The 25,342-nt window shown below is 42.2% G+C and overlaps 2 protein-coding genes across 6 annotated transcripts in view; both read right to left on the minus strand.

Moving 5' to 3' along the window:
- The window catches only part of spdl1 (spindle apparatus coiled-coil protein 1), a 192,484-nt gene that overhangs the window by 82,609 nt on the left and 84,533 nt on the right, over nucleotides 1–25,342 (minus strand). For 3 of the 5 annotated variants that reach the window (XM_088390601.1, XM_088390568.1, XM_088390594.1), the window contains exon 7: nucleotides 14,061–14,201. The exons of 1 other annotated variant lie outside the window; for it this stretch is intronic. In XM_088390601.1, the coding sequence (XP_088246727.1) occupies nucleotides 14,061–14,201 (141 nt within the window). Of the gene's footprint in view, nucleotides 1–8,200; nucleotides 9,155–14,060; nucleotides 14,202–25,342 lie in introns of those variants that run through there. One more of the 5 variants, XM_088390576.1, reaches the window with a different exon arrangement.
- Nucleotides 230–7,976, minus strand: LOC148404737 (uncharacterized). Its single transcript, XM_088390644.1, has one exon. It carries the CDS (start codon nucleotides 7,403–7,405, stop codon nucleotides 6,590–6,592), a length of 816 nt encoding a protein of 271 aa, XP_088246770.1. The 5' UTR covers nucleotides 7,406–7,976; the 3' UTR covers nucleotides 230–6,589.

Genomic DNA, 25,342 nt, shown 5'->3' on the forward strand with positions numbered 1-25,342 from the left:
AGGGTCCCAGCAAGGCAGAGGAGGAGGTAGAGGCCAACAAGGTCGCAGGCCGCCATATAATTCAAAACCCCCACGAGATTCTGACAACTGTTGGAACTGTGGGAAACGAGGACACTGTCGTTCTGCAAAACAAAACCAATCAAGGGGTGGAGGAAGAGGCAGAGGAAAAGCCACATTTTCAGCATGACTAGATTCCCCCCCCCCCCCCCCCCCTTAACCTCTGGTGCTCCTACAGAGGAAGAAATAGTAGATGTCCATACAGCATGGGACATTCTGAGTGCATTAAAAGAAAAAACATATGTTACAATTGTCCCAACCTGAATCAGAAATGACTTGTAATGAATTACATGTCACCATGAATATTCTCACTGATCCACAAGATGACTATATTGGAAGTTTTCTCAGCAACACAGAAGTAACTTTAACAATCACTGCTCTGTACACTGATCGCAGGTCATTTGCAGCTGCTGCTGTGCTCCTGCCCGCTCCTCAGAAAGACAGATACAAGTTGTCGGCTGTACCCCACATCTCATTGTTTAAACCTCACAGTATAACGTGGGCAGATGTGGGTTCCCGAATTAAACTTGCTGGATCTGTGACTGATTATGAGGACAAAGGTGATGGGTGGAGCTACAGTACCAGTTGTGACGTGTGGAAGCAAACAGTGTGTGAAGTAGCTGTAGGCAGAGCAGGCACTTGTGCGCTTCCCTGACTAGTTGACATTTGTTTGAATGAAAAGGTGGAGGGGGAATTGGCTGGGCTTCCTGAAAAACTGTGGACCAAGGGCCCATCTGATGTAGGACTTTTAAAGTCCATTTCCCCAATACAGATCAAACCAAGATCAGAGTGGCATCCAAGAGTTAAGCAATATCCTTTAAAACAGGAGGCAATGAAAGGGATTGCCAGTATTATAAATGATCTTTTGACAGGAGGAATCATTAGGGAGTGCTCGGATTCTCCTTGCAACACTCCCATTTTTCCAGTCCAAAAGGCCGACAAAATTAATTGGCGAATGATACAAGATTTACGAGCAGTGAATAATGCAGTGCAAACAAGAGCGCCCAATGTGCCTGACCCACACACACTTCTGAACACTTTGAAACCTAATCAAGTTTTTCACAGTAATTGATCTCAGCAATGCATTTTTCTCAGTGCCAATTCACCCACTCACAGTTTTGGTTCGCTTTTACCTTTAAAGGACAAAGCTATACATACACCAGATTGCCACAAGGATTTGCTGATAGTCCAACTATTTTCACTCAAGCTATCATGGCCTGTTTGGCTGATTTTCAGACAACAAAAGACAACTTCTAGTTTATGTAGATGATCTCCTGGTAGCCTCTGAAACTGAAGCTGCTTGCAAGTCAGGCTCCTTAGCATTGTTACACTATCTCTGCAAAACAGGGAATAAAGTGAGCAAAAATAAGTTACAATGGGTCAGACAGGAGGTGAACTATTTAGGTCACACTTTGTCGGCTTCTGGAAGACAGATACAGAGAACCAAAAAGCAGATTATTTCAGATGCACCGAAACTTGAAACAAAAAAACAAATGATGTCATTTTTGGGGCTCTGCAATTACTGCAGAGCATGGATCCCACATTATGCGGAAAAAACACAACCGCTGCTGGATATTGTGCATGGAGTCCCCATGGCAATGACAGAAAAAAATCATGTGGACACCAGTAGCGGATGATGCTTTTGTAGTGCTGAAACAGGCTCTGATAGAAACCACAACTCTTGTCTTGCCAGACTACAATAAAACCTTTGTGCAAACAGCAGACTGCAGGAATGGTTTTATGACCTCAGTGTTGCTGCACAGTCATGGCAGCAAACTAAGACCAATTGCATTTTATTAAAAAAAAAAAACTGGATCCAGTGGCTCTGTCTTGGCCAGACTGTTTCCAAGCAGTATGCGCGGCAGCGCTTGCAGTGAGACAATCTGCAGATGTGGTGCTCTTTCACAAAATGGAGCTGCTAGTTCCGCATGCTGTAGATGTGTTGCTCCTGCAAAGCAAAATGAACTTTTTGTCACCAGCCAGACATCTGTCCTACACTGCTATACTTCTGTCACAACCACACATCGTGATAAAGAGATGCACAATCCTTAACCCAGCAACGTTGATCCCGTTGCCAGGGGATGGAACCCCACATAACTGTTTGGATGCTCCAGAACATCTACAGCTGCCCAGAGAAGATTTAAGTGACACGCCACTTGACAAAGGGGAAAAGTGGTTTGTGGATGGATCATGTTCAAAGGATCCTAAAGGAAACAATCAAAGTGGTTATGCAATTGTGAAATTGCCAAACCAGATAGTTGAAGCAGAGAAGCTTCCATACAACAGGTCAGCACAGGCTACTGAGCTAATCGCACTAACAAGAGCTTGTCAATTAGCAGAAGATAAGGAAGTCACTGTATACACAGACAGTCAGTATGCAGTTTCTACTCTGTTCTATTTTGCGAAACAATGAGAGCGCAGAGGGATGACAACATCAACCGGTAAGCCGGTTACCCATGCCTTCTTGTTAAAAGACTTGTTGCAGGCCATTCTTTTACCTGCTAAACTAGCTGTGTGTAAATGTGCTGCTCACACCACTGGCAGAGATGAAGTCGCAAATGGAAACAGTTAGCCGACAAAATTGCAAAAGAAGCAGCTGCAGGGAGACAAGGCCATGAAATTTTTTTAATGGGTTCAGAGGACACACAACTCATAGATAAAACTATACTGACGGATATGCAGGGCAATGCTCCAATGGTGGAAAAACGAATGTGGACGACAAAAGGTGCAATAGTGGATACAGATAATATCCACCGCATCGATGACAACCCTGTTTTACCAAAATCACTTTTTAAGGCAGCAGCGCTTGGGACACATGGTCCTTGCATATGGATTTTATTGAACTCACACAAAGTGGACCTCACAAATACTGCCGAGTGATGATTGATGCATTTTCCAAATGGGTGGCAATAGTTCCATCAAAACGCGCAGATGCCTTAACAGTGGCAAAAGCCATCTGCAAAACCATCATACCAACTCATGGCATCCCCCAAACCATTTACAGTGACAATGGTCCACACTTTGTGAACCAAGTTGTGCAGAACATGGCTGTACACCTTGGGATAACGTTAAAAAACCACTGCGCTTGGCATCCTTCGAGCGCTGGCCTGGTTGAACGGGCAAACTTCACCATCAAAAGCAGGTTGAAGAAATGCATGGAAACAACAGGCAGACCTTGGCCAGAGTGCCTCGACTTAGTGAAGCTCTATATGAGAATTACTCAAATGCATTTGCATTTATGAATTGTCAAATGCAAATTTACTGCCGCCTGATCTCTCCCCCTCATAGGTGGACAACCCTATCAATCCAGGAGACTGGGTCTACATCAAGGTCATCAAAAGAAAGAACTGGGCCAGCCCACGGTGGGAGGGACCGTTCCAGGTTTTGCTTGCTACTCCCACGGCAGTAAGGATTTCTCAACGGCCCAGCTGGATTCGCCTCAGCCACTTGTGGCAACGCAAGTTGCAGAGAGTGCTGGACCCCTAATTCGGAGTGGTGGGGAAGGCTGACTACAAAGGTTGCGACGATGGGGCCCATCGTTTAGGGTGAGGCGTCTCAACGTTGGTGAAGCAAACAACGATCCCCACTCCGCTAGGCGAGGGGATGTCCCGGTGCCTCTGCCATCCTAGTAGCAACGGGGCTCCATTTGCCAGATGGATCTTCTGCTGCGTTGTGGTTGGAGCGTGCTATGGTCTATGGACTCATCTGAACAGACCAAGTGACAATGTTGACCGTAGAAAATGATGGTCGCACGATGAAAACTTTGAAGACTGGTCATGGGACCCCAGAAACCCATACGGAACCAACACTTGGTACCGGTATGTCAAGTTCACTGTGAGAGCTCACACACAGGAGGGATGTTATGTGTGTTCGAAACTCCCCCCTTCCTCCACGGAAGTTCACTTGGAGGCCAGAGCAATGAATGTCACTGAAGCGAAATGTATGGCATCCATGGGAGGAGTTGGATATCGGCACCGTGCTGTCACAGTCAAGGATGCCGACCCGTCCCGCCCTGGACTTGCTGACGGTGCCTGTGATCAGGTATTCTGGACAAATCTCAATGTGACTGTTAAAGGACGAACAATACCGCAAGTGGCCTACACAGAGAGACCAGCTGGAGTGAATTACACATGGTACATCCAAGGTAACAAGACCCACATCTGCATTAACGATGACTGCTCTCCAGGAGGAAACTGGATGGGAGCTTTGTACATCACCGATGAGTGTCAAGATAAGAGAGCCATTTCAGGTGGTGAGGGCTCTCCGACCAACATGGCTGCACTGTCGAATGGAACATACTTTGTACAGAATGGCTGGTGGCTTTGTAGTCACAAGCTTTATCCGATGCTGCCCGCCAACTGGACAGGAGTGTGTGCACCAGTGTGGGTGACGGACCACACCTACAGGATACGACATCATCAGCTGACAGAAGCACACAATTCTTCTGGACGTCGACGCAGTGCAGTTGCAACCTTTGACCCCCATGACCTTGTCTGGGGTGCGAACGTTCCAGACGACCATAAACAAGGTTGTCCTTGCGCTCTTTCCTCAGATTGGGGTTGGAAAACCATTGCTCTTCATCGAGACACTGAACTATCGTTTTCAATCCTTTGTGAATCTGCAAATCAACGATGGACAAAATAGAGAGATTCAGGCTATTAGACTGATGGTCTTGCAAAACAGGATGGTTCTGGACTTGTTGACGGCAGCACAAGGTGGTGTGTGCCACATCATTGAGACTTCCTGTTGCACATACATACCAGGAGAAAATGAGACCCACATCAATGACGCCATGAATTCACTGAAGAACTTACAGCAGGCCATGTCTAATGACAAGGTCCCACATCAGTTTGATTTCTTTTCATGGCTATTCTCTGGCAACTGGTGGCAACTGCTTTTGAAATTGCTGTCTCCTGTGCTTGTTGTGCTGGTTGTGTTGTGCTTGTTTACGACCTGCATTATGTTTGAAGTCTGCTGTGACAAGATTTGTGTCTTCTACTGTAGCCCAAGTACATATACAACAGAGATGACGCACGTGATGACGATGATGAAACATGGATTGCGTAGATGCTGTTCTGTTGAGCATGTTTTACAGAAACTTGATGATTTGACCATCGAAAATGCTTCGCAAGTGATGGATACAATGATGTACTGTTTCTGTGATTTTCTTTTTATTTTTTATTGATAGCATTCTGGTCGCCTAAGGCAGAGGGACCGTGTGAGACTTTTCCTGCTAATAGCATCTGGCCAGCAGGTTTTTCGCTTACACAATAAGTTTGATCTGGGGTATTAATAATACCTCATCTTCACTGGAAAGTGTTGCTATGATTGTTTGTTGTTTTTTATTTTCACTATTCTTCTTTCTTCATTATACATATATATGTTTTTTTTTACTTGTCTTTGTTGTTTGGGGTGGCATAATCATATGATAAAACAGGAGGGAGATGTTAGGGTTTTTCAGATTATCCTTATATCATGATTATGTTGGAATGCAACCGGTAATAAATAAGATAGCTTGTCCCATCCTACACAAGGTCGTAAAACACCCCCTGATATGTTTTGACTAGAGGACAAGGGCTTCCTATTCAGCCTACTCTTACCCCTACTCTGTTTCTCTTAATAAATATGCCCTTGCAGGAGGGAGATTTTGGACTTCATTCCTTCAACGGGTGAACTCTCCACCTGCAGGTGTCTAAAAGGACTTGCTTGTCTCCCGTGTGGTTCTTGCAAAATAAGTTAGAGTTAGCACAACTCTAACAGTTACTGTGTTTTTTTAGCCTTACAATGCCTTCTTGACCTTTAAATATTCCCGAATGACCCAAATTTTCCAGAATATATCATTGCAAAATTGAAATTGTTTTTAACTATGCTTACCTGATCTATGGTTATTCTTTTCCATTTGTGACTAACAAAAACAAAGATGTTACATTTTGCTTGAAATGTCCTGAAATTGACTGCTTAAATATGTATTAAGTATTAATGTATTACTTGTATATTAAAAATTGTGTCTTTTCATAGAAGGCATCTGTACAACATTATAATACTTTATTTTTATATACCAACATTCAGGTGCAGTCAGGAAATACATAGTGGATGAAGAGTGAGTTTAATGAATGCAATAAAATATTACTACTGTTTTTTACAGAAGCATTCACTTAATACTATGTAGCTGCTGAAAACAACCATCCAATGGTTATGCATAACATCTTGGGTCGTTTTAATAAAGCCCTAGGATTTTTATATAACTGGAACATAATACCAAATGCAAGCTGTTTCTATAAAATTCTAAAAACAGCGAAGGAACGAATACAAAGTTTGTTTCTATTTGACCAATAAGATCAGTGAACAAAATATGTTGTGTTGATGCAACTTACAACGGATAATTATGTTCTGGTTATTGACAGAATTAAACAATATCCATGACTTAGATATTGCTTTCGAGAATGGCATTGAATTCTGATCGGAAGTCTGGGAAATTTTCATAGCTGTCAGCAATGTACAAAACCTTTCCACACGTGTGCCCCACTGGTCTTCAACTAAACTCTGTCATTTGTTGAAACTCTACAAGGACGGTGTCGGTGACAATAAGATCAGATCCTGTGCAAAACCAGAGAAATTTCTGAAGCTTGAGTTCATCCAACTCTCTGATGAACCTTTTCAGATGATTTACCACTTCCTTCTGCTTTGAGGTTAAATCACTTGGAAATTTCAGCAGTTGGCAGACCTTTTTGGAAGTAGGTTGCAAGTCAGAGCACAACTTGTTAAGTGCGTCAGGACTTATGAAGTCATGGTGAAAAGTAACCTCCCTCCAGCAGTCAATAACAAACATGGGCTTTTGGACAAGCTCTTTGTGCACTATTTCCTGCAGTATTGTGGGAAAGGTTTCAGGTGTAATTCTCTTTCTACACCCATAGCTGTCAAGAACTTCCACAAGATCATCTTGGTCCACTTCTGAAAAGTCCTTCATTGCGTCTATCAAAACGTCACACTCCTGGCTGCTCACAAACTGCAAAAAGTGGGCCCTTGGATCACTGTAGACACAGTTGAAAAGCACTTGCTCGAGGAAAGGAAATGCAAGTTTGTTTGGGAAATAGCAACAATCTTGGTAACCTTTTATAAGTATTATCCCAACTGCTTTCCACTTTGCTGCAGAAAAATCATGACGGATAAATGGCACTTTAATTGATGTACCAAGGGTGCATCGGTCATAGAATTCCTGCCAGAAACAGGTGAGAACATCTCTCAGTACTCCAGACCCAACACCTGCTTCTTCTCTATCATCTGGGAGTATGCGTTTCACACTGAGTGGTTTGTTCAATATTTCTTCTTTACAGAATGCTCTTATCATATCATTTATGTGTCAGTGGAGTGGACAGTTATAGTTAACACATCCTGTGGATCAGGTAGATTGAGGGGCATAGCTGTACTACTGTAATACTGTAATGTATTATTCTCTGGTCTTCCTAAGTCTAGTATCAAAAGTCTACAGTTAGTGCAAAATGCCGCTGCGAGGCTGCTCTCACGGTCAAGAAAATTTGATCACATTACCCCAATATTAGCCAAATTACATTGGCTCCCAGTCCATTTAAGATGTGACTTCAAGGTTCTTCTACTAACCTATAAATCACTGCATGGCTTAGCGCCTTCATATCTTGTCGACCTAGTCGTTTCTTATGTTCCGTGTCGTAACCTTCGTTCGCAAAACGCTAGTCTTTTAGTTACACCGAGGGCCAAGAAAATGTCTGCAGGGTCTAGAGCATTCTCTATTCGGGCTCCAGAGCTTTGGAATGCCCTACCAATGGATATTAGAACTACTACCTCAGTAGAAACATTTAAGACACGTTTAAAGACACATTTCTATGAGATGGCCTTTAACTAACTTGTAGTGGCCGATTTGGCCGGAGTTTGTTTTGTTCTCTCTGCCCACCCCCTCCCCGGCTGGGGAGTTAGGTGGCTCAAAAGCTGATAGCGGCTAGCTGGATTCTCGGGGACCAATTCAAGATGAAGAAACTGCAGCTCAACCCCCTTGAAGACACTGCCAGGACAGTCGCGGGCACCTCCGACATCCATTTTTTTCATTGATTTTCATATTATGTATTACTTGTGCCCTCTCTGCATCCATTACAACCTGGTGATCCTGAAAGGGGGATCCTTCCATCTGTGGTCCCTTCTCAAGGTTTCTCATTTTCCCCTGGCAGGGTTTTTTTGAGTTTTTCCTTGCCCTTTTGGGAGCTTAAGATCAGGGGATGCTTTGAGAATAATTGTCAATTTTGGCTATGTGAAGCCCTTTGAGACTGTTTGTGATTTAGGGCTATACAAATAAACTTGACTTGACTTGACTTGACATAGCAGGACCATCGTAGATCATTGTGACTTCTGTATCTTCCTCTGTGTCATATGTGGGACCAAAGGTAATTTCTGAATCTATAGAAATGTTGAATGGCTGGTAGACTTCATTTGAATAAACAGAGACCTTGTCACTTTCCGCGGCATTGTATTCACTGCCATTGTCTGATGTAACGTCCTCGTGTGTGTGGACATCATCTTGGTTGTCTTTTGGTCTTGTTGCAATGTAAAAAGGCAACAATGTTAGCTTTGCAGCCTCGTACATATAGCCGATGGAATGGCAGGTGTCATCAGTGAGGCAGTTTTGTTTGAAATCCCAAACCTCAAACTCAAAGTCCAATTGTGATCCTTTGGGAGAAATTCCATCTGGGAAAAATAGTTTTTTTCCTTCCTTGAGAATGTCTTTCAACCCAGCTTCTGTGGACATTTGAGGTTTTCTGGTACCCCCTCCCTGCTTCTCCCTCACCTGTTTGGTCATCTTTCCATCACTGTGTATCCATCCGATCGCAATATTACTTTTTGTTTTCTGCTTCTTTGTCTCTTGTGGTTGTGTCTTTGAGGTGGTGTCCTCTTTGTCACTATCTTTTCTGAGTTTCATTTTTTCACATAGTTTTTCTAAAAGTCCGTTTTTTCTTTTGGATGTAGGCTGTTTCGTCTTGCAAAAATTAAAGAGTGCAATGCGGCCTCCATAGCGAGGGATGTAATTGGCAAGAGTGGCATCGTCCATCAGTGCGATGACATCACTGTCAATCTGCACGATGATAGAAAAAAAAAAATCCGTCACATAGAATCACTTAATTTGAAAGAATGAAGCGCAAATATAATACTATATAAAAAATATAATAATATAATCAAATCCACACTCGACAAACATGGTGCAACTGTTTAATCTTTAAGAATTTATTAAGCCACATTTACCATATTTGCCGGACTATAAACCGCACCGGATTATAAACCGCACCAGCTAAAATTCAGGGATATTTCAGTTTTTTTCTTACATAAAAAGAAAAAATGGTCATCCTAGAAGAGGGACCCTCCCATCTGTGGTTTCTTCTCAAGGTTTCTCATTTCCCCTAGCTGGAGTTTTGAGTTTTTCCTTGCCCTCTTGGGAGTTTAAGATCAGTTTAAGATCAGGGGATGTTTGAGAATATCTTTCATTTTTCACATGTCCTGAATGTTGTTGTTAGTCACCTAAATGTTGAACAGAGGCTGTGATTTACCGAAGTCAAATTCCTTGTTTGGCACGCTCAAACATGGCGAATAAAAAAATCTTGAATCTTTAATCTACATAAGCCGCACCGGACTATAAGCCGCATGTGCACACAAGTTTTTTACAAAGAAAGACAGTCCATAGAAAGCATTTTTAACGTTTTAATAACATACTTGAACATGTCTTTCTAAACATTGCCTGTGATGCAGCAGTAATCCCGCAGCAACGCGGAAGTGTGCACGCGAGTTATTAGCAAAGAAAGACTGGACACAGAAAGTTTTTTTAAAGCTTTAATAACATACCTTAACATTTCTTTCCAAACACTGCCTGTGACGCGGCAGTAATACCACAGCAACACGGAAGTAACACAGCAAAGTCACTGAGACGCGGCGGTAACACAGCAGCAACACAGCAGCAACACGGTAGCACAGCACTAACAGGGCTGGTTAAAAAAAAAACCACCAGTAAAAGTAAAAAAAGAGCCGTCTTCATCTGCCTCCTTTGCAATGAAACCATCGAAGTCTTGCTCCTTAGTGTCCGATTGGAATAGCGTTAGATATCCTTCGCCTCACACTTTCTCAGTCTCTCTTTTGTCGTCGGTTTTATGCATTTCTTCGAGTGTGAAGGTCTGTTCATGCTAATCTTATTCATGCACGAAGCGCTAAATTACATTAAACTAGCGAACGACACGTATAGCTTAAAAGCGGCATAATATGCATTTCTTTTGTCCCCCATAATGACGGTCTGTGTATAAAAGCTTCCTGTCTTTGTGTGAATCCGGGTGTGTGCGTGATGCGCGAAATGTAAACACAAACTAGCGCGTCTTCTTCAGCGCATTATCTCTTCTTCGTCTGTCTCGCTCTTGCTTCCTGCTAGAGCGCCCCCTGGAGGCCGGAGGCCGTAAAAATCCTTAAGTACGCTCCAGAGTAGACACAAGATAATGTCATCAACATCGACTGCCTTTGGCTTAAAAGCGGCATCATATGCATTTCTTTTGTCCCCCATGATGACGGTTTGTGTATAAAGGCTTCCTTTCAGTAATGTCCGTCTTGATCGCGCTCTGCGTGATGCGCGAAATGTAAACACAAACTAGCGCGTCTTCTTCGGCGCATTATTTCTTCTTCGCCTGTTTCGCTCTTGCTTCCTGCTAGAGCGCCCCCTGGATGCCGGAGGTTGTAAAAATCCATAAGTACGCCGCGCCGCCGTTTAAGGTTCAAAGTAACCTTCTGAATAAAATGCATTAAAAGTTCACATTCATTACAACTTGTTTTTGGTGAGCAGAATGTAAGAAGAATTGAATTTAAATGCTGATTGATTGGGTTTTAATACAATGCACATGGTCCAAACAGCGCCACTGCTTTGTGTAATCTCTGAGTGGCATGGCAGAGTAAGAGAAAGGGTTTAGAGCACAGGTGTCAAACTCAAGGCCCGGGGGCCAGATACGGCCCACCACATCATTCTATGTGGCCTGCGAAGACAAATTGTGCATCAAATTCGTGTCATTACTAGAATTGCAAATTGTCTTCACTTTTAATAATATCTTTTTTTTTTAATATTTGACCAGTTTTTACTCGTCTGATTTGAAAACGAGTTATTTGTCAGTTTGTTTTGTAGCTTTTACTGTATATAATAGTGTTAAGAGTAAAAGTGATCGAGTCATCACAAAAATCACGGAAAAAATCTTATATAAGCCGCACCTGACTATAAGCCGCAGAGTCCAAAATTTTGGAAAAAATTCGCGGCTTATAGTCCGAAAATTACGGTACACCTGAAGTCTATGTGTTTTTTTATTTCATGTTTCTATTTCACTATTTCAATCTTCAGTTGACTTAATGTGAGTGTGTACATACTTTAAATGAGCTAGTGTTGGATTGTGGTATGGAGTCAGCAAGGCATGATGCTGCGAATCGCGGTCTTTTACAGACGCTTTGTGACGTTGCCGTGACGTGTATATATATATATATGTATATATATATATATATATATATATATATATATATATATATACGTATATATATATATATGTATATATATATATATATATATATATACGTATATATATGTATATATATATACATATATATATATATATATATATTTATAATTGTACATTACGTCATCGGTTTAATGAAACTGACTACTGAATGTGCAAAAATACCCATAATGCTTCTTTACATGTAAATGCGGCGCATCCCGTCAAGAGCTATCAATTAGCAACGGAGCTACATGCTACGCGGAGACAGTTATATACGCAACAGTCACCAAAATGAACACAATGCTTTATTTACTCACCCCCAGCTCCTCCAAGAGTGAAATGATGTCCTCCGGCAATCCTCTGGCACGCAAAAAGTCACTCGTTGACGACATAATGTCCTCTCTGGTCAAAACCACACCACGCTGACTTTCCCTCCGCCACCCCACGCCATAAAGTCAGAATTCTGACTTTATTCTCAGAATTCTGACTTTAAAGTCGGAATTCTGACTTTAAAGTCAGAATTTTGAGAATAAAGTCGGAATTCTGAGAATAAAGTCAGAATTCCGACTTTAAAGTCAGAATTCTGAGAATAAAGTCAGAATTCTGAGTTTAAAGTCATAAATTGGGAATTCTGAATGGAAGCGGCCGGCCAGCTGGCTGGGCAACGTTAGCCTCGGCGACTCGCGAGCATTCGCCTGCCTGCCACGATGGCATTTTTTGGCACATCTCAAGGCAAAATTAGTTAAGCTGTGAGTACGGAAATCAGCTTGCCTCTGTAAACCTAACTCACTGGCAGCAGTGATGCGACAACATCCGCCTTATTTTGGGCAGCATTTTGGCGCTACTTTCGTCACATCATTACCACTTTTTAACTTACGTGGAGAACTAGTGTTTTTACAAGGCCACAATGTAAATTTGCGATTGGGTTTTCAGCACTTGTAAATTAGTTATTTAGTTAGATAGATCTAGGGCCTATTCTGCAAAAAGTTTCGCCAGCATGAGGATCGTGCCAGGGAAATAGACAACAAGCTGAACAGGATCAAGAACTGCTTCAGATGGGCATGGCTTGAGAGCAGCGTCATTGTACAACTTGGAACACAGTTCGTAACCACGTGTCTGACGGAAAATATCGTAAAGTAGATGTCCCGGGAAGGTTTTTGTTAGATAAATTGTATATATATGTTATCATGCATTCCCTAATGAGTACTTATTAATAAGATTATTGCACAGAATGCTTGCTGTTTCGCCTTGCAGACGTCCACCAGTCCACAACAAGTCATACGGTGTTGTCTGGAGCTTCCTGACCTTCTCCATCTCTGGGAATCCAAGAAAGTTGTTGATAGCTCAATCTATTTTGTTGATGTCTGCACATGGCCTTTCGTCTATGCACTCTTTTCTCATGGTGTCTTGTCTGTGACTTCTTTTTTCACATAGCATTTTGTCCTTGCACTCTTTATGTTTCTCATGGCATCCTGTCTGCAACTTCTTGTTTCACATAGAATCTCGTTTCTTCTCTCATGAGACAAAGCCCACGCTTCCCCCCCACCTATCAGGGGCTAGTCTCACATTGTGGGTAGGGCATTCCAAAATAAAAAGAGTGAGGAGTGTAAACAGACTTTTAGTGTATTCGGATTGCTGTAAGTCTGGATGCACTCCTCGCGAGAAAAGACTCAATATTCTGCCTCACTGGTTTTGTCTGCTGATCCTTTTGCTGATTTTGAACCTGACAGTTTTGTGTATTTTCTGCCAAGATATGGAGGTTGCGGCGCTAGGAACAATAAGGAGCACATCGACACAAAAAACAAAAAGGTACTTTTTTACTTTTACAAGCATGTGGGTTTAGAAAGTAACATGATGTTACATGTAAGCTAATGTTACGCTATTGTCATGGTATTGTCATGTTATCCTTAAAGAATAAATCTTCATATCATCGGCCCCCCAGAAAACCGGCTACTTTTACTTTTTTTTGATATATATATTATCGGCCCCCCCGGACCCCCGTTCGGCGCCACAGACCCCAGGCTATTTTTCAGTGTTTTTTTCACATTTGCCATTCTCATCCCTGTGTAATTGCTCCGGTTGCAGCCGCCTCGAATGCAAACTATATCCACACACATGACTCTCTGAGCAACCTGGCTTCTCAACAAGCCAGCGTGTTGGACTTCCACTCCCACTTGCTGAAGCCACTGTTATGAAAGACTGAAAGTTTCCTTCTTCAGCGCCGCTGACTGCTGCTCCGTGGTGCTCACATGGGTATACTGCCCCCTTCAGTTTCGGCAATAATCGATACAGCTCAACGAGTGAAAAGCTAAATATTTAGTAGTCGGTACCACAAAAAGTATCAACGTATTATTTTCTGTGTGTTGGTATCGAATTGGTATCAAAAGTATCAGTTCTTTTGACAATACTAGTTAGAGGATGAGTAAATGTCTCGCCAGCAGATACACAATTTCCAAATTGATCAACACTCACCTCAACCTTCTCCAGTCTCTGTTGTTTAGCCATCAAATGTTGTATCTCGTCATTCTTCTGTGACAACATAGAATAGAGTCTGTCCAGCTGAAAGGGATCAGCTCTTGAACATTGGAGTTGCATAAGGGTGGCAATGTGGACCTGAACAATAAACATGGATAGTGACAATTATGCTTTGGCCATTTTGTGATATTTAGAGTGGACCCAACCTCCCTCCTCAGCACCAAAACCCCCAAAGCCAAAGCTGCACAGCATGATGGTGCCTCATGGGTGGTTTCCCAACTTCAGAGGGAAAAAATCACCATTAAATCCCAACATGTTGCGTTAATGTGGGTTTGCGAACCCTTTTGGAACAAACAAACCCTTGATCAGGAGACTTAAATTGTCACATTGGAAGCTTTCCAAGACCACGGGTTGTGAATGAAAACTGCCCTCAACAGGAGTAACCGGTAACTGTGGCATCTTTTTGGCTTTGAAGATGCAGGAAGACCTGCTAAAAATTCCCTCCTTCCAGCGGGGGTCAACCCAACCACCTTGGCATTGCAGGACCAAGCTCGACATTCCCAGCATAGGAACGTCAGGCTTGATGCAAGTTAAAAATTGGGAAATACGTTTTCACCAGGGCTGTGGACTTGGACTCGGGGACTCGGTCGGACTCTGTCATTTTTGCCGGACTCGGACTCGTACTCGGTGCTGATTTTGACCGAGGCCATCGAGTCCGACAATAAAAAAAAAAATAAGTTCAATTTTATTTTCATCATGCTGCTGAGAAAGCGCGTAGGAATACTGTCCACAGCCCTGCTTACGATCAATGCGGCCACGTTGAGTTGCACTTAGGCTAATGTTTACATTATGTACCAATGTCAAGGACGATTATGTCACCCAGCTTATATCATTGATGTGTTTCGATAGTTGTGGGGTCGTCACTAATTATTTGTGTTTAGATAAATGTCTGAGCTATAATGGTGTAATTAATGATTAAAAAATATTATCTTACATGTCCTGTTTTTCAGAATGATTATTTAATTGGGGGGAGAGTGTGTGTTTTCAAGCGTTTTGCCTCATGCCAATGGCACTCAGGGCTAAGGGTGGGCTTCAATGACTATTTTTGTAAAGCCACGCATTTAATACCATGTAAAATAATATATTAGAGCAGTGTTTCCCAACCACTGTGCCGCGGCACACTGGTGTGCCGTGAGAGACGTTCAGCTGTGCCGTGGGATTGTCCAATATTAATTACGGAGCGCATTGTAAACAGGATCGCCAAACCACTGGTCAGTTCGCGCAAGGCCTGGTCAGCCACTTGCTAATCGTGCATGTGTGGAGAATTGGAGAATCTTGAGATTTCATATTGTGTCGATCTGATTGTATTGCATCGGCACATATTCAGTTTATGTGTGTGTTGCTGTGTGCTTTTGCTAACAGTGACAGACACTATGACGGTTGTGGTGCGTTTGCGGTCCAATGGAAATCAGAGCATGCAGTTCAACCGGAGAACCTGGATTGGTTATTTTTCACATACGTAAAATAAGCAGTCAAGTCGAGATTCCTCGACTGTGATAGCCACTCAGCTGCTGTCAGAACAGCAGAGCGTCTTTAAAAGTGACTTTGTTCTTATTGTTGCAATATTTGTAGACCTAGTCTAAAACAGTAAACAAAATCACGTTGATTCTTTTATTTTAATCACAATCACTTTAAATAGTTTATTTCTTACACTGTCTAAAACCTTTTTAAAAAACCTGTCACTTTTATTTAAAAAAAGGAATACAATTTAAAGAATATTTAGTATTTATTTCTATTAAATTATTCGACTCTGCATACATATATAGGAATAGGACTCTACGTGTTTCGTTGTAATATAACTGATTTTAATATAGGAGCTTAACAGATTTTTGTTGGCGGTGTGCCGCGAGATTATTTCCAATGAAAAGGTGTGCCGTGATTGAAAAAAGGTTGGGAAACACTGTATTAAAGTGTAGGTTATGTTCCAATGTATCCACTTCTATCAAATTAAATTGTCAACCGTACATTTATGACTACGCCATGAGTGATCTACGTTATGAACTAGCACAACTCCGGTAGGGCAGGGAAAATGTTATCGATCCGACGTCCGATTGGAACGTCGCCTCACTTTTACGTCCGCGCTCTCAGCAAGGGATCCTATATAAGCCGAACCAGCCAGTGTGAAAGCAGTTGCGTTCGTTCTGCATATATAATTAGCTATTTTGTCCCTCGGATAATAATGGCATCCAGAAAGAGTCATGTGTTAGCCTTGAATAAAGACTAAGCAGTCACATGAATTAACAGAAAAAATGGACAGCCGGACTCGGACTCGGTGGTCAAGAGGCCGGACTCGGACTCGGTGCAAAAATCCGACCGGGTCCACAGCCCTGGTTTTCACAGAACAGTTAAGACTCAAATCTTGACAAAGATTTTTGTCTTGCCTGAAACTTCAGCTGTGGATGGTTATGTCACACCTTTGTCTGTCTGGAGGTAAAAGGCTCTCACTCGCTCAAGCTCTCTCTCGCACTCTTGCACTCTTTCTCTCTCCCTTTGGTAATGTTTGTTTTTATTCGTGTGGAAACAAATCGAAGTTCCTTCCCTGTACTAGTCATGTGAGACTCCAGATCAGACGTGCCAACTTCTCTTTAGCTAAGACCTGCACTGTGGTGCATATAGATGCAGGAAAACGTTGGTATTTTCAAGTTCGCCACCTTAGTCAGTACTACCACATACTTACGCTCATCTGCTATTAGTGCCACTCCTCTCCCTTTTACATCCCATTCATTTTCCTTAAGTTCCATTAATTTTGATTCCATGCTTCCCATTTATTTGTTTTTCTTTCATTAATTTAGGTTTGCCTTATTACATCCTGTGTTTAATTTTGCAGTGGGTAACAAACATTGTCCATGTGTGTGTCTAGGTCAACCTCTATTTTGGTAAAATGTGTATTTTATTGTAGAACCCCCCCTTTTTTTAAGACTGATTTAACAAGGTTTTTTTGTCCATTCCCCTCAAGCAATCCAAAATCAACATGGTGCCGCTAGAGTTGACTGGGAGTAACGGCAGGCATTACTCCTGAGTCGCTATTAACTGTCAACATTCTTATTACGATACATATTGGTGCCGCATTTGACAACAGAATAAATTGTTTTTGAACCCCTAGACACGCTACCCACAAATGCATTAGATGAAATCACAGTTTTCACTAAATTTGATCTGCCATGACTTGAAGAACCCAACGTTTTGGAGATTTTAGCTGAGTTAGAATGTCAATTCCGCCTCTAAATCATCTATGAAGTGTTGTTTTCATCTATTCGCTGATTTTGGAGCATTCCTGATCATTGTTCCTAAACAAACATCAGCCCAGTCCAATCCAAGAAAATGATTTCGTCCTCACTTTGTGACATTTCAGAATGGTAGTGGGGGTGTGGTGTTTGCAATAGCGACACGCAGCAGCAGTGTGTGAGTAGAGTTGAGTTGTTTCAAGTGTTGTTTGAACTCTGGACGTTTTGTAACTTTGGCTACACTGTGTCTGGACAATGACTCACTGCAGTGACGTGCGGTGAGGTTCATGACTGGGGAAGCACTGATGTCACCCCCCCCCGGTAAAAGTTGTCCGGCATCTAACTGTGTCACAAAAAAAGGTTGGGGAACGCTGCTCTAGTGTGGCTTATTCATTATTTAATTTGAACTATTTTAATCAAATTCTCATATCAGCAATCTTCACACATAAGAACACTCAAAGCACATAGAATCAAAAACTTGTTTTCGATCGTGCGTACCACTCTGTTCCGAAGTCTCGTTGTCCCAATCAAACCTTTTAACTCCGGAGTTGGTCTTCCTTTACTGATGACCTCCTGCTTCGACCGAAAACCCATAGTTGAAAATCGTTTGGATATGTAATCCTCCATTGTAATACGAAATGTAAAAACGAAAAAAAAACAACAAAAAAATACAAATGTAAAACAAAATAAAGGGACGACTGCTCCTCAGTTGTTCACTATAAATTTGAACTGGGGATCTCTTATTCTACAGGTAGGCGCATGAAGCATCCAGGGATCACTAGCACCCCCTGCCATGAGGCTGGAGAACCTTTTTTCGTAGCCTCCATAAGGTATCTTTTCAAAGCCGTTTTGTTCATCTAAAGAAACACGACGTTACAGACATGACAAAAAACACAAGATATTATATGTCAGCTTAACTACAGAAATTAGTTAACATAGCCACAGTGTTTGAACACTTAAACAGGGACAGAAAGACAGAGAGCAGTTCTGTCTAACTGCATAGCCTGTCAACATAGGCAGCCGTGTGATTACGCAATCCTCAGAGGAGGCTAGACAGGAAGTTGGCTCCTCCGAGCGACTCTTCTTCGGTTTTAAAATAACTATAAAAAGTCTGCGATTTCGGTTCAAAATGATACAAAACTATTGAAATTAAAAGGAAAATGACTTTAATATGAAAACAATTGAATTTGTTTTTCCCTTTTTCATAATGGCAGGGAAGGCGTAGCACGTCCCTGACTGAGTCGTGGGACTTTTCCTTTAATTGACACTGCTCTGTGACCTTTTGACATGTCTCTCGGTGAATGGGGACCCGCTACAGCACTCAAGGCAACTCCCCCTCCTCAGTAATGCCAAGATTGGCTCTGTGGATCCAGATGCGTCCTTCCCTCAGGAGATCATCCACCCGGGGGGCCCGCCGGACAACAAGGCACCAGAGAAAAGAAGGGGGGGATGCGGCGGTGTGCGACAGAGGCTGAGAAGACTCGGCCATCAGTGGAACTCTCTCCTGTCTATAATGCTGGTGAACGTACAGTCACTTCGACATAAAGTGGATGAAGTACAAGTTAATGTTTGATCCCAAAAAGAGTACAGGGATCCTTGCATTCTTGCCTTTACAGACACATGTTCGCAAGTCCTTATAGACGCTAGACATTAAACTGCTGACTGTGTCACTCGTATGTCCGTTTTATTTGCAAAGGGAATTCTCTCAAATCTTCGTGTCTGTGGTTTATACAGTCGTATGCAAAAGTTTGGGCACCCTTGATCATTTTCAAGATTTTCCTTTATAAATCATTGGTCGTTCGGATCAGCATATTCAGTGAAATATATCATATAGCAGACAAAAACAGTGATGTTTGAGAAGTGAAATGAAGTTTATATGATTTACTGAAAGTGTGCAATCATTACCTACAAAAAAGTAGGAAGGTTGGGCAGGGTAGGTACATTTGGGCACCCCAACAGACAAATGACATCAATATTTAGTTGATCCTCCTTTTGCAGAAATAACAGCCTCTAAACACTTCCTATAGCTTCCAATGAGAGTCTGGATTCTGGTTGAAGGTATTTTTGACCAATCTTCTTGACAAAATAGTATCTCCAGTTCAGTCAGCTTTGATGGTTTCCGAGCATGGACAGACCGCTTTAAATCACACCACATATTTTCAACAATATTCAGGTCTGGGGACTGAGATGGCCATTCCAGAACGTTGTACTTGTTCCTCTGGATGAATGCCTTAGGGCAACAGGTCGCCCGTGAGGACCACATCAGTTGCCCACAGGACTGTTCTAAAATGAGCTCAAATAGCGGCACTTGTCAGTGAGCTGCATCTATTTACCGTAATTGCCGGACTATAAACCGCACCGGATTATAAGCCGCACCAGCTAAAATTCAGGGATATTTCAGTTTTTTTCTTACATAAGCCGCACCGGACTATAAGCCGCACGTGCATGCGAGTTTTTTGCAAAGAAAGACAGTACATAGAAAGCCTTTTTTAATGTTTTAATAACATACTTGAACATGTCTTTCTAAACATGGCATGTGACGCAGCAGTAGTACCGCAGCAACGCGGAAGTGAGCACGCGAGTTATTAGCAAAGGAAGACTGGACACAGAAAGTTTTTTTAAAGCTTTAATAACATACCTTAACATTTCTTTCCAAACACTGCCTGTGACGCGGCAGTAATACCGCAGCAACACGGTCGTAACACAGCAAAGTCACTGAGACGCGGCGGTAACAGCAGCAACACGGTAGCACAGCACTAACAGGGCTGGTTAAAAAAAACATACCAGTAAAAGTAAAAAAATAGCCGTCTTCATCTTCCTCCTGTGCACTGAAACCATCGAAGTTTTCCTCCTTAGTGTCCGATTGGAATAGCGTTAGATATCCTTCGCCTCACACTTTCTCAGTCTCTCTTTCGTCATCACTTTTATGCATTTCTTCGAGTGTGAAGAGGGTCTGTTCATGCTAATCTTATTCATGCACGAAGCGCTAAATTACATTAAACTAGCGAGCGACACGTATAGCTTAAAAGCGGCATCATATGCATTTCTTTTGTCCCCCATAATGACGGTTTGTGTATAAAAGCTTCCTGTCTTTGTGTGAGCGCGGGTGTGTGCGTGATGCGCGAGACGATCAAAACACAAACTAGCACGTCTTCTTCAGCGCATTATCTCTTCTTTGTCTGTCTCGCTCTTGCTTCCTGCTAGAGCGCCCCCTGGAGACCGGAGGCCGTAAAAATCCATAAGTACGCTCCAGAGTAGACACAAGATAACGTCATCAACTGCCTTTGGCTTAAAAGCGGCATCATATGCATTTCTTTTGTCCCCCATGATGACGGTTTGTGTATAAAGGCTTCCTTTCAGTAATGTCTGTCTTGATCGCGTTCTGCGTGATGCGCGAAATGTAAACACAAACTAGCGCATCTTCTTCGCTGCATTATTTCTTCTTCGCCTGTCTCGCTCTTGCTTCTTGCTAGAGCGCCCCCTGGAGGCCGGAGGCCGTAAAAATCCATAAGTACGCCGCGCCACCGTTTAAGGTTCAAAGTAACCTTCTAAATAAAATGCATTAAAAGTTCACATTCATTACAACTTGTTTTTGGTGAGCAAAATGTCAGAAGAATTGAATTTAAATGCTGATTGATTGGGTTTTAATACAATGCAGATGGTCCAAACAGCGCCACGGCTTTGTTTAATCTCTGAGTGACATGGCAGAGTAAGAGAAAGGGTTTAGAGCACAGGTGTCAAACTCAAAGCCCGGGGGCCAGATACGGCCCGCCACATTATTCTATGTGGCCCGCGAAGACAAATTGTGCATCAAATTCGTGTGTCATGACTAGAATTGCAAATTGTCTTCACTTTTAATATCTTTTTTTTTAATATTTGACCAGTTTTTACTCGTCTGATTTGAAAATGAGTTATTTGTCAGTTTATTTTGTAGCTTTTACTGTATATAATAGTGTTAAGAGTAAAAGTGATCAAGTCATCACAAAAATCACGAAAAAAATCTTATATAAGCCGCACCTGACTATAAGCCGCAGGGTCCAAAATTTTGGAAAAAAGTCACGGCTTATAGTCCAGAAATTACGGTATTTTACAGTCAAACCTCGGTTTTCGAACGTCCCGGTTCTCGAACAAATCGGAATTCGAACAAAAAATTCTAGATTTTTTTGCTTCGGTTGTCGAACAAAATTCGGAGGTCGAACCTCGCGAGATGAGCCAGGAGGACCCGAGAAAACCCGGATGCTGACTGACTCCGTTGTTATTGTATTTTCGTTACTTTCAGGATTGTATTAACCCCTAATCATGCCTCCAAAGAAAGCAAGTGGGAGCAGGAAAGCCATCCTAAAACACAAAGACGCTCTTAAAGCAATGCGACAGTGAGCGTCCGGCGCACTGCGGTTGCGCGATCGGACCAAATTAAGATCCCTGCATACTGAGGTCCACTTAAATTTTGGAAAGTACATCAGGACTTTAAAAATATTTTCTAAATTTTAGCAACGGCTCTGTCACAATAATGTGGCCAGCGCGGTGCAATTGCGCGGTCGGCGACGCGCTACTGTTGCGCGTTCGGCGATGCGCTGCAGTTGTGCGATCAGACAAAATTAAGCTCCCTGCGCACTTAGGTCCACTTAAATTTTGGAAAGTACATCAGGACTTTAAAAGTGTTTTCTAAATTTCAGTGACGGCTCTGTCACAAAAATGTGACCAGCACGGTGCGCGACGTGCTACGGTTGCGCGTTTGGCGGTGTGCTGCAGTTGCGCGATCGGACAAATAAGCGCAAATGAAAAAATGCTTAAAAAAGGCGGATTGTTTTTTGTCTTGAAACGGATTACAATTTTTTCCAATATTTGTAACGGGAAAATAGATTCGGAATTTGACCGATTCACTTCTCGAACCGCCTTCTGGAACGGATTGTGGTCAAAAACCAAGGTTTGACTGTTTTTTTGCTATTCTTGTTAAAATCACACTTACATGTGAACTGGAAATGACAATTATACATCGTGAAAGCCAAATTGAATGTGTGTCAAACTGGTAGCCCTTTGCCTTAATCAGTACCCAGGAAGTAGCTCTCGGTTTAAGAAAGGTTGGTGACCCCTGCCTTAGGGGAATGTGAGCAGTGTTTGGGGTTGTTGTCTTGTTGAGGTATCCAGCCCCTACGCAACTTCAACTTTGTCACTGATTCTTGAACATTGTTTGCAAGAATCTGCTGATACTGACTTGATCCATGCAACCTTCAACTATAACAAGATTGCCAGTATCTGCACTGGCCACACAACCCCACAGCAAGATGGAACCACCACCAAATTTGATTGTGGGTAGCAAGTGTTTGTCATTGAATGCTGTGTTCTTCTTCCTCCTTCTTCCCCTTGTTATGTCCAAATAACTAAAATTTAGTTCCATCAGTCCACAGCACCTTATTCCAAAATGATGCTGGCTTGTCCAAATGTGCTTTAGCATACCTCAAGCGACTTTGTTTGTGGCATGTGCAAAGAAAAGGCTTATGTCGCATTATTCTCCCGTACGTCATCTCGTTGTACAAAGTGCACTGAATAGTTGAACGATGTACAGTGTCACCATCTGCATGAAGATCAGGTTGTAGGTCTTTGGAGCTGCTCTGTGGGTTGACTTTGACTGTTCTCACCATCCTTCGCCTCTGCTTATCTGAGATTCTTCTTGGCCTGCCACTCCGGGCCTTAACTCGAACTGTGCCTGTGGTCTTCCATTTCCTCACTATGTTCCTCACAGTGTAAACTGGCAGCTGAAATCTCTGAGCTAGCTTTTTGTATCCTTCTTCTAAACCAGACCTGGGCAAAATACGGCCCGCGGGCCACATCCGGCCCTTTGTGCGTCCCTGTCCGGCCCGCATGAGGCCAATCGTAAATTATATTCATATTTATATATTTATATTTATTATGTTTATTTATAGATATTTAAATTACTACTTAATTTTTAAAAAAAAAATTAGTGTCGTGCATGCAATACAACTGTTTTGTTTTTATTTTGAAAGCCGTCGCACTTCCGTGTAGCGTACGTGTATGTGAGCTGTGCGTGAAGGTGAACAGTGCGAAGTAATGCTGCCCGAGAAATGTGTGCTGACCCTCAGAAAAGAAAAGTTGACAAGGAGCGCCGTGTTTTCAACAAGACATGGACTGCCAAGTATTTCTTTACAGAAATGAAAGGTAAAGCCGTGTGCCTGATTTGTGGTACACAGGTCGCTGTGTTTAAAGAATATAATTTGAGTCGCCACTACACGACCAAGCATGAGAAAAAATACATCTGTCTGATAAACAGGGCGCATCAGAGGCTGATGCATTGCTAGCAAACCTGCAAGCCCAACAAGGACTTTTTATCAAACTTCACACCCAGAGATGCAGCGGCTTTGTCATTTGAAGAAAAGTTAAAGAAGTTAAGAATACATTGTACTGATTAATGAATGTTTTATTATTTGACCTACACACCACAATTTCACATAGCTTAATATAAATATAAACAGAATAATTGTATTCTTCTAATTACCAGTACCAACTATTTAAAAGAAATAATTTAGTGCATTTTACAATGGAAGAAAATTGAGCAGGTTTAAGTTATCGTAGGTGTGGCCCTCTTACACAATTCAGGTTTTTCATGTGGTCATTTGTCAGTTGTTATGAGGCTCCCATGTTGCCACTCTTGAGAGAAGATGCAAAGAGTAGAACACCTTAAATACCCGTAACTGGAGATGTTTTGTAAAGGAGAATGGTCAAAATACCTTCAACCAGAATCCAGATTCTCATTGGAAGCTACAGGAAGCGTTTCGAGGCCATAATTTCTAGAAAAGAAGGATTTTTCTGTTGGGGTGCCAACATTTATGCACCTGCCTACTTTTGTTCAAGTAATGATTGTACACTTTCTGTAAATCCTATAAACTTTATTTGACTTCTCAAATATCACTTTGTGTGCTATATGATACATTTACCTGAAATTGCTGATCCGAACGATTTATAAAGGAAAATCATGAAAATGATCAAGGGTGCCCAAACCTTTGCATATGACTGTATACATCCCAAAGGAAATGCAAACACAGCTACATAAACGATAACCACTAAGTATGTGCAGCGTATTCAGGGGCTCGCGCCAGATTCTTTTAATGGGGGACTTTAATGACTGCAAACTGGGAAAAGTGCTTAGACACTTTTTTTCAATACGTGACTTGCCTGACTTGACATTCCAAATGCCTTGATCTTTTCTTTGGAACCGTAAAAGCGACGTACAGATCACTCCCAAGAGGTCCCCATTGGTGCATCTCTTTACCTTGTTCCAGCCTACAAAACCGTTCTGAACGGGATCAAGCCAGAGCATTGACAAAGAAACTGTGACAAAAGGCTTCCACTCCACTAATGAGCATAAAAGTTGTGGTTCTGATGGCATTGGAGGTTGACACCTTAAAAACTGTGCTGTGCAGCTGGCAGAGATCTTTACTTACATCTTCCAGTTGTCTCTACAGTCACACCTTATACCTCGCCTCTGGAAAGAATCGACTATTGTTCCAATTGCCAAAAATAAATCCCCCATGGAATTGAATGACCTTAGTCATGTGGCCCTCACCTCATTTGTGATGAAATATTTTGAGAAACTGTTAAAGACTGCACTGACGGACATATTCGATCCTCGACAGTTTGTGTATAAACCAGGTCAAGGGATAGATGATTCCATGTGTACACTGCTACATTCTGTGTTTAAACACCTGGAAGGGGCAAAAAAAAATGGCTCGTTTACTTTTCGTGAAGTTCTCCTCTGATTTTAATTTTATTTAACCTCATTTGTTGGCAGATAAAGTCAGAAACTCTTTTTACCTTGAACCCTGCATGATTAGCTGGCTGATGGACTTTTTAACAGGGTGGTTCCATTGGGACCAAGGAGCTAGTAGATGTTAATTTTGGAAGGTCGCCTTTGGTCATTCTCCCTGCTCTCATAAACGGTCAGTGTGTCGAGCAGGTCAAGGAATATAAATAATACTT

The sequence above is a fragment of the Syngnathus floridae genome, chromosome 1 (genome assembly GCF_059516105.1).
Source record: "Syngnathus floridae isolate MCC-2025c chromosome 1, RoL_Sflo_1.0, whole genome shotgun sequence".
NCBI classification, from domain to species: Eukaryota; Metazoa; Chordata; class Actinopteri; order Syngnathiformes; family Syngnathidae; genus Syngnathus; species Syngnathus floridae.

Coding starts and splice junctions, on each gene's coding strand:
- LOC148404737 (XM_088390644.1), bottom strand. CDS start 7,405: ATGATAAGAGCATTCTGTAAAGAAGAAATATTGAACAAACCACTCAGT.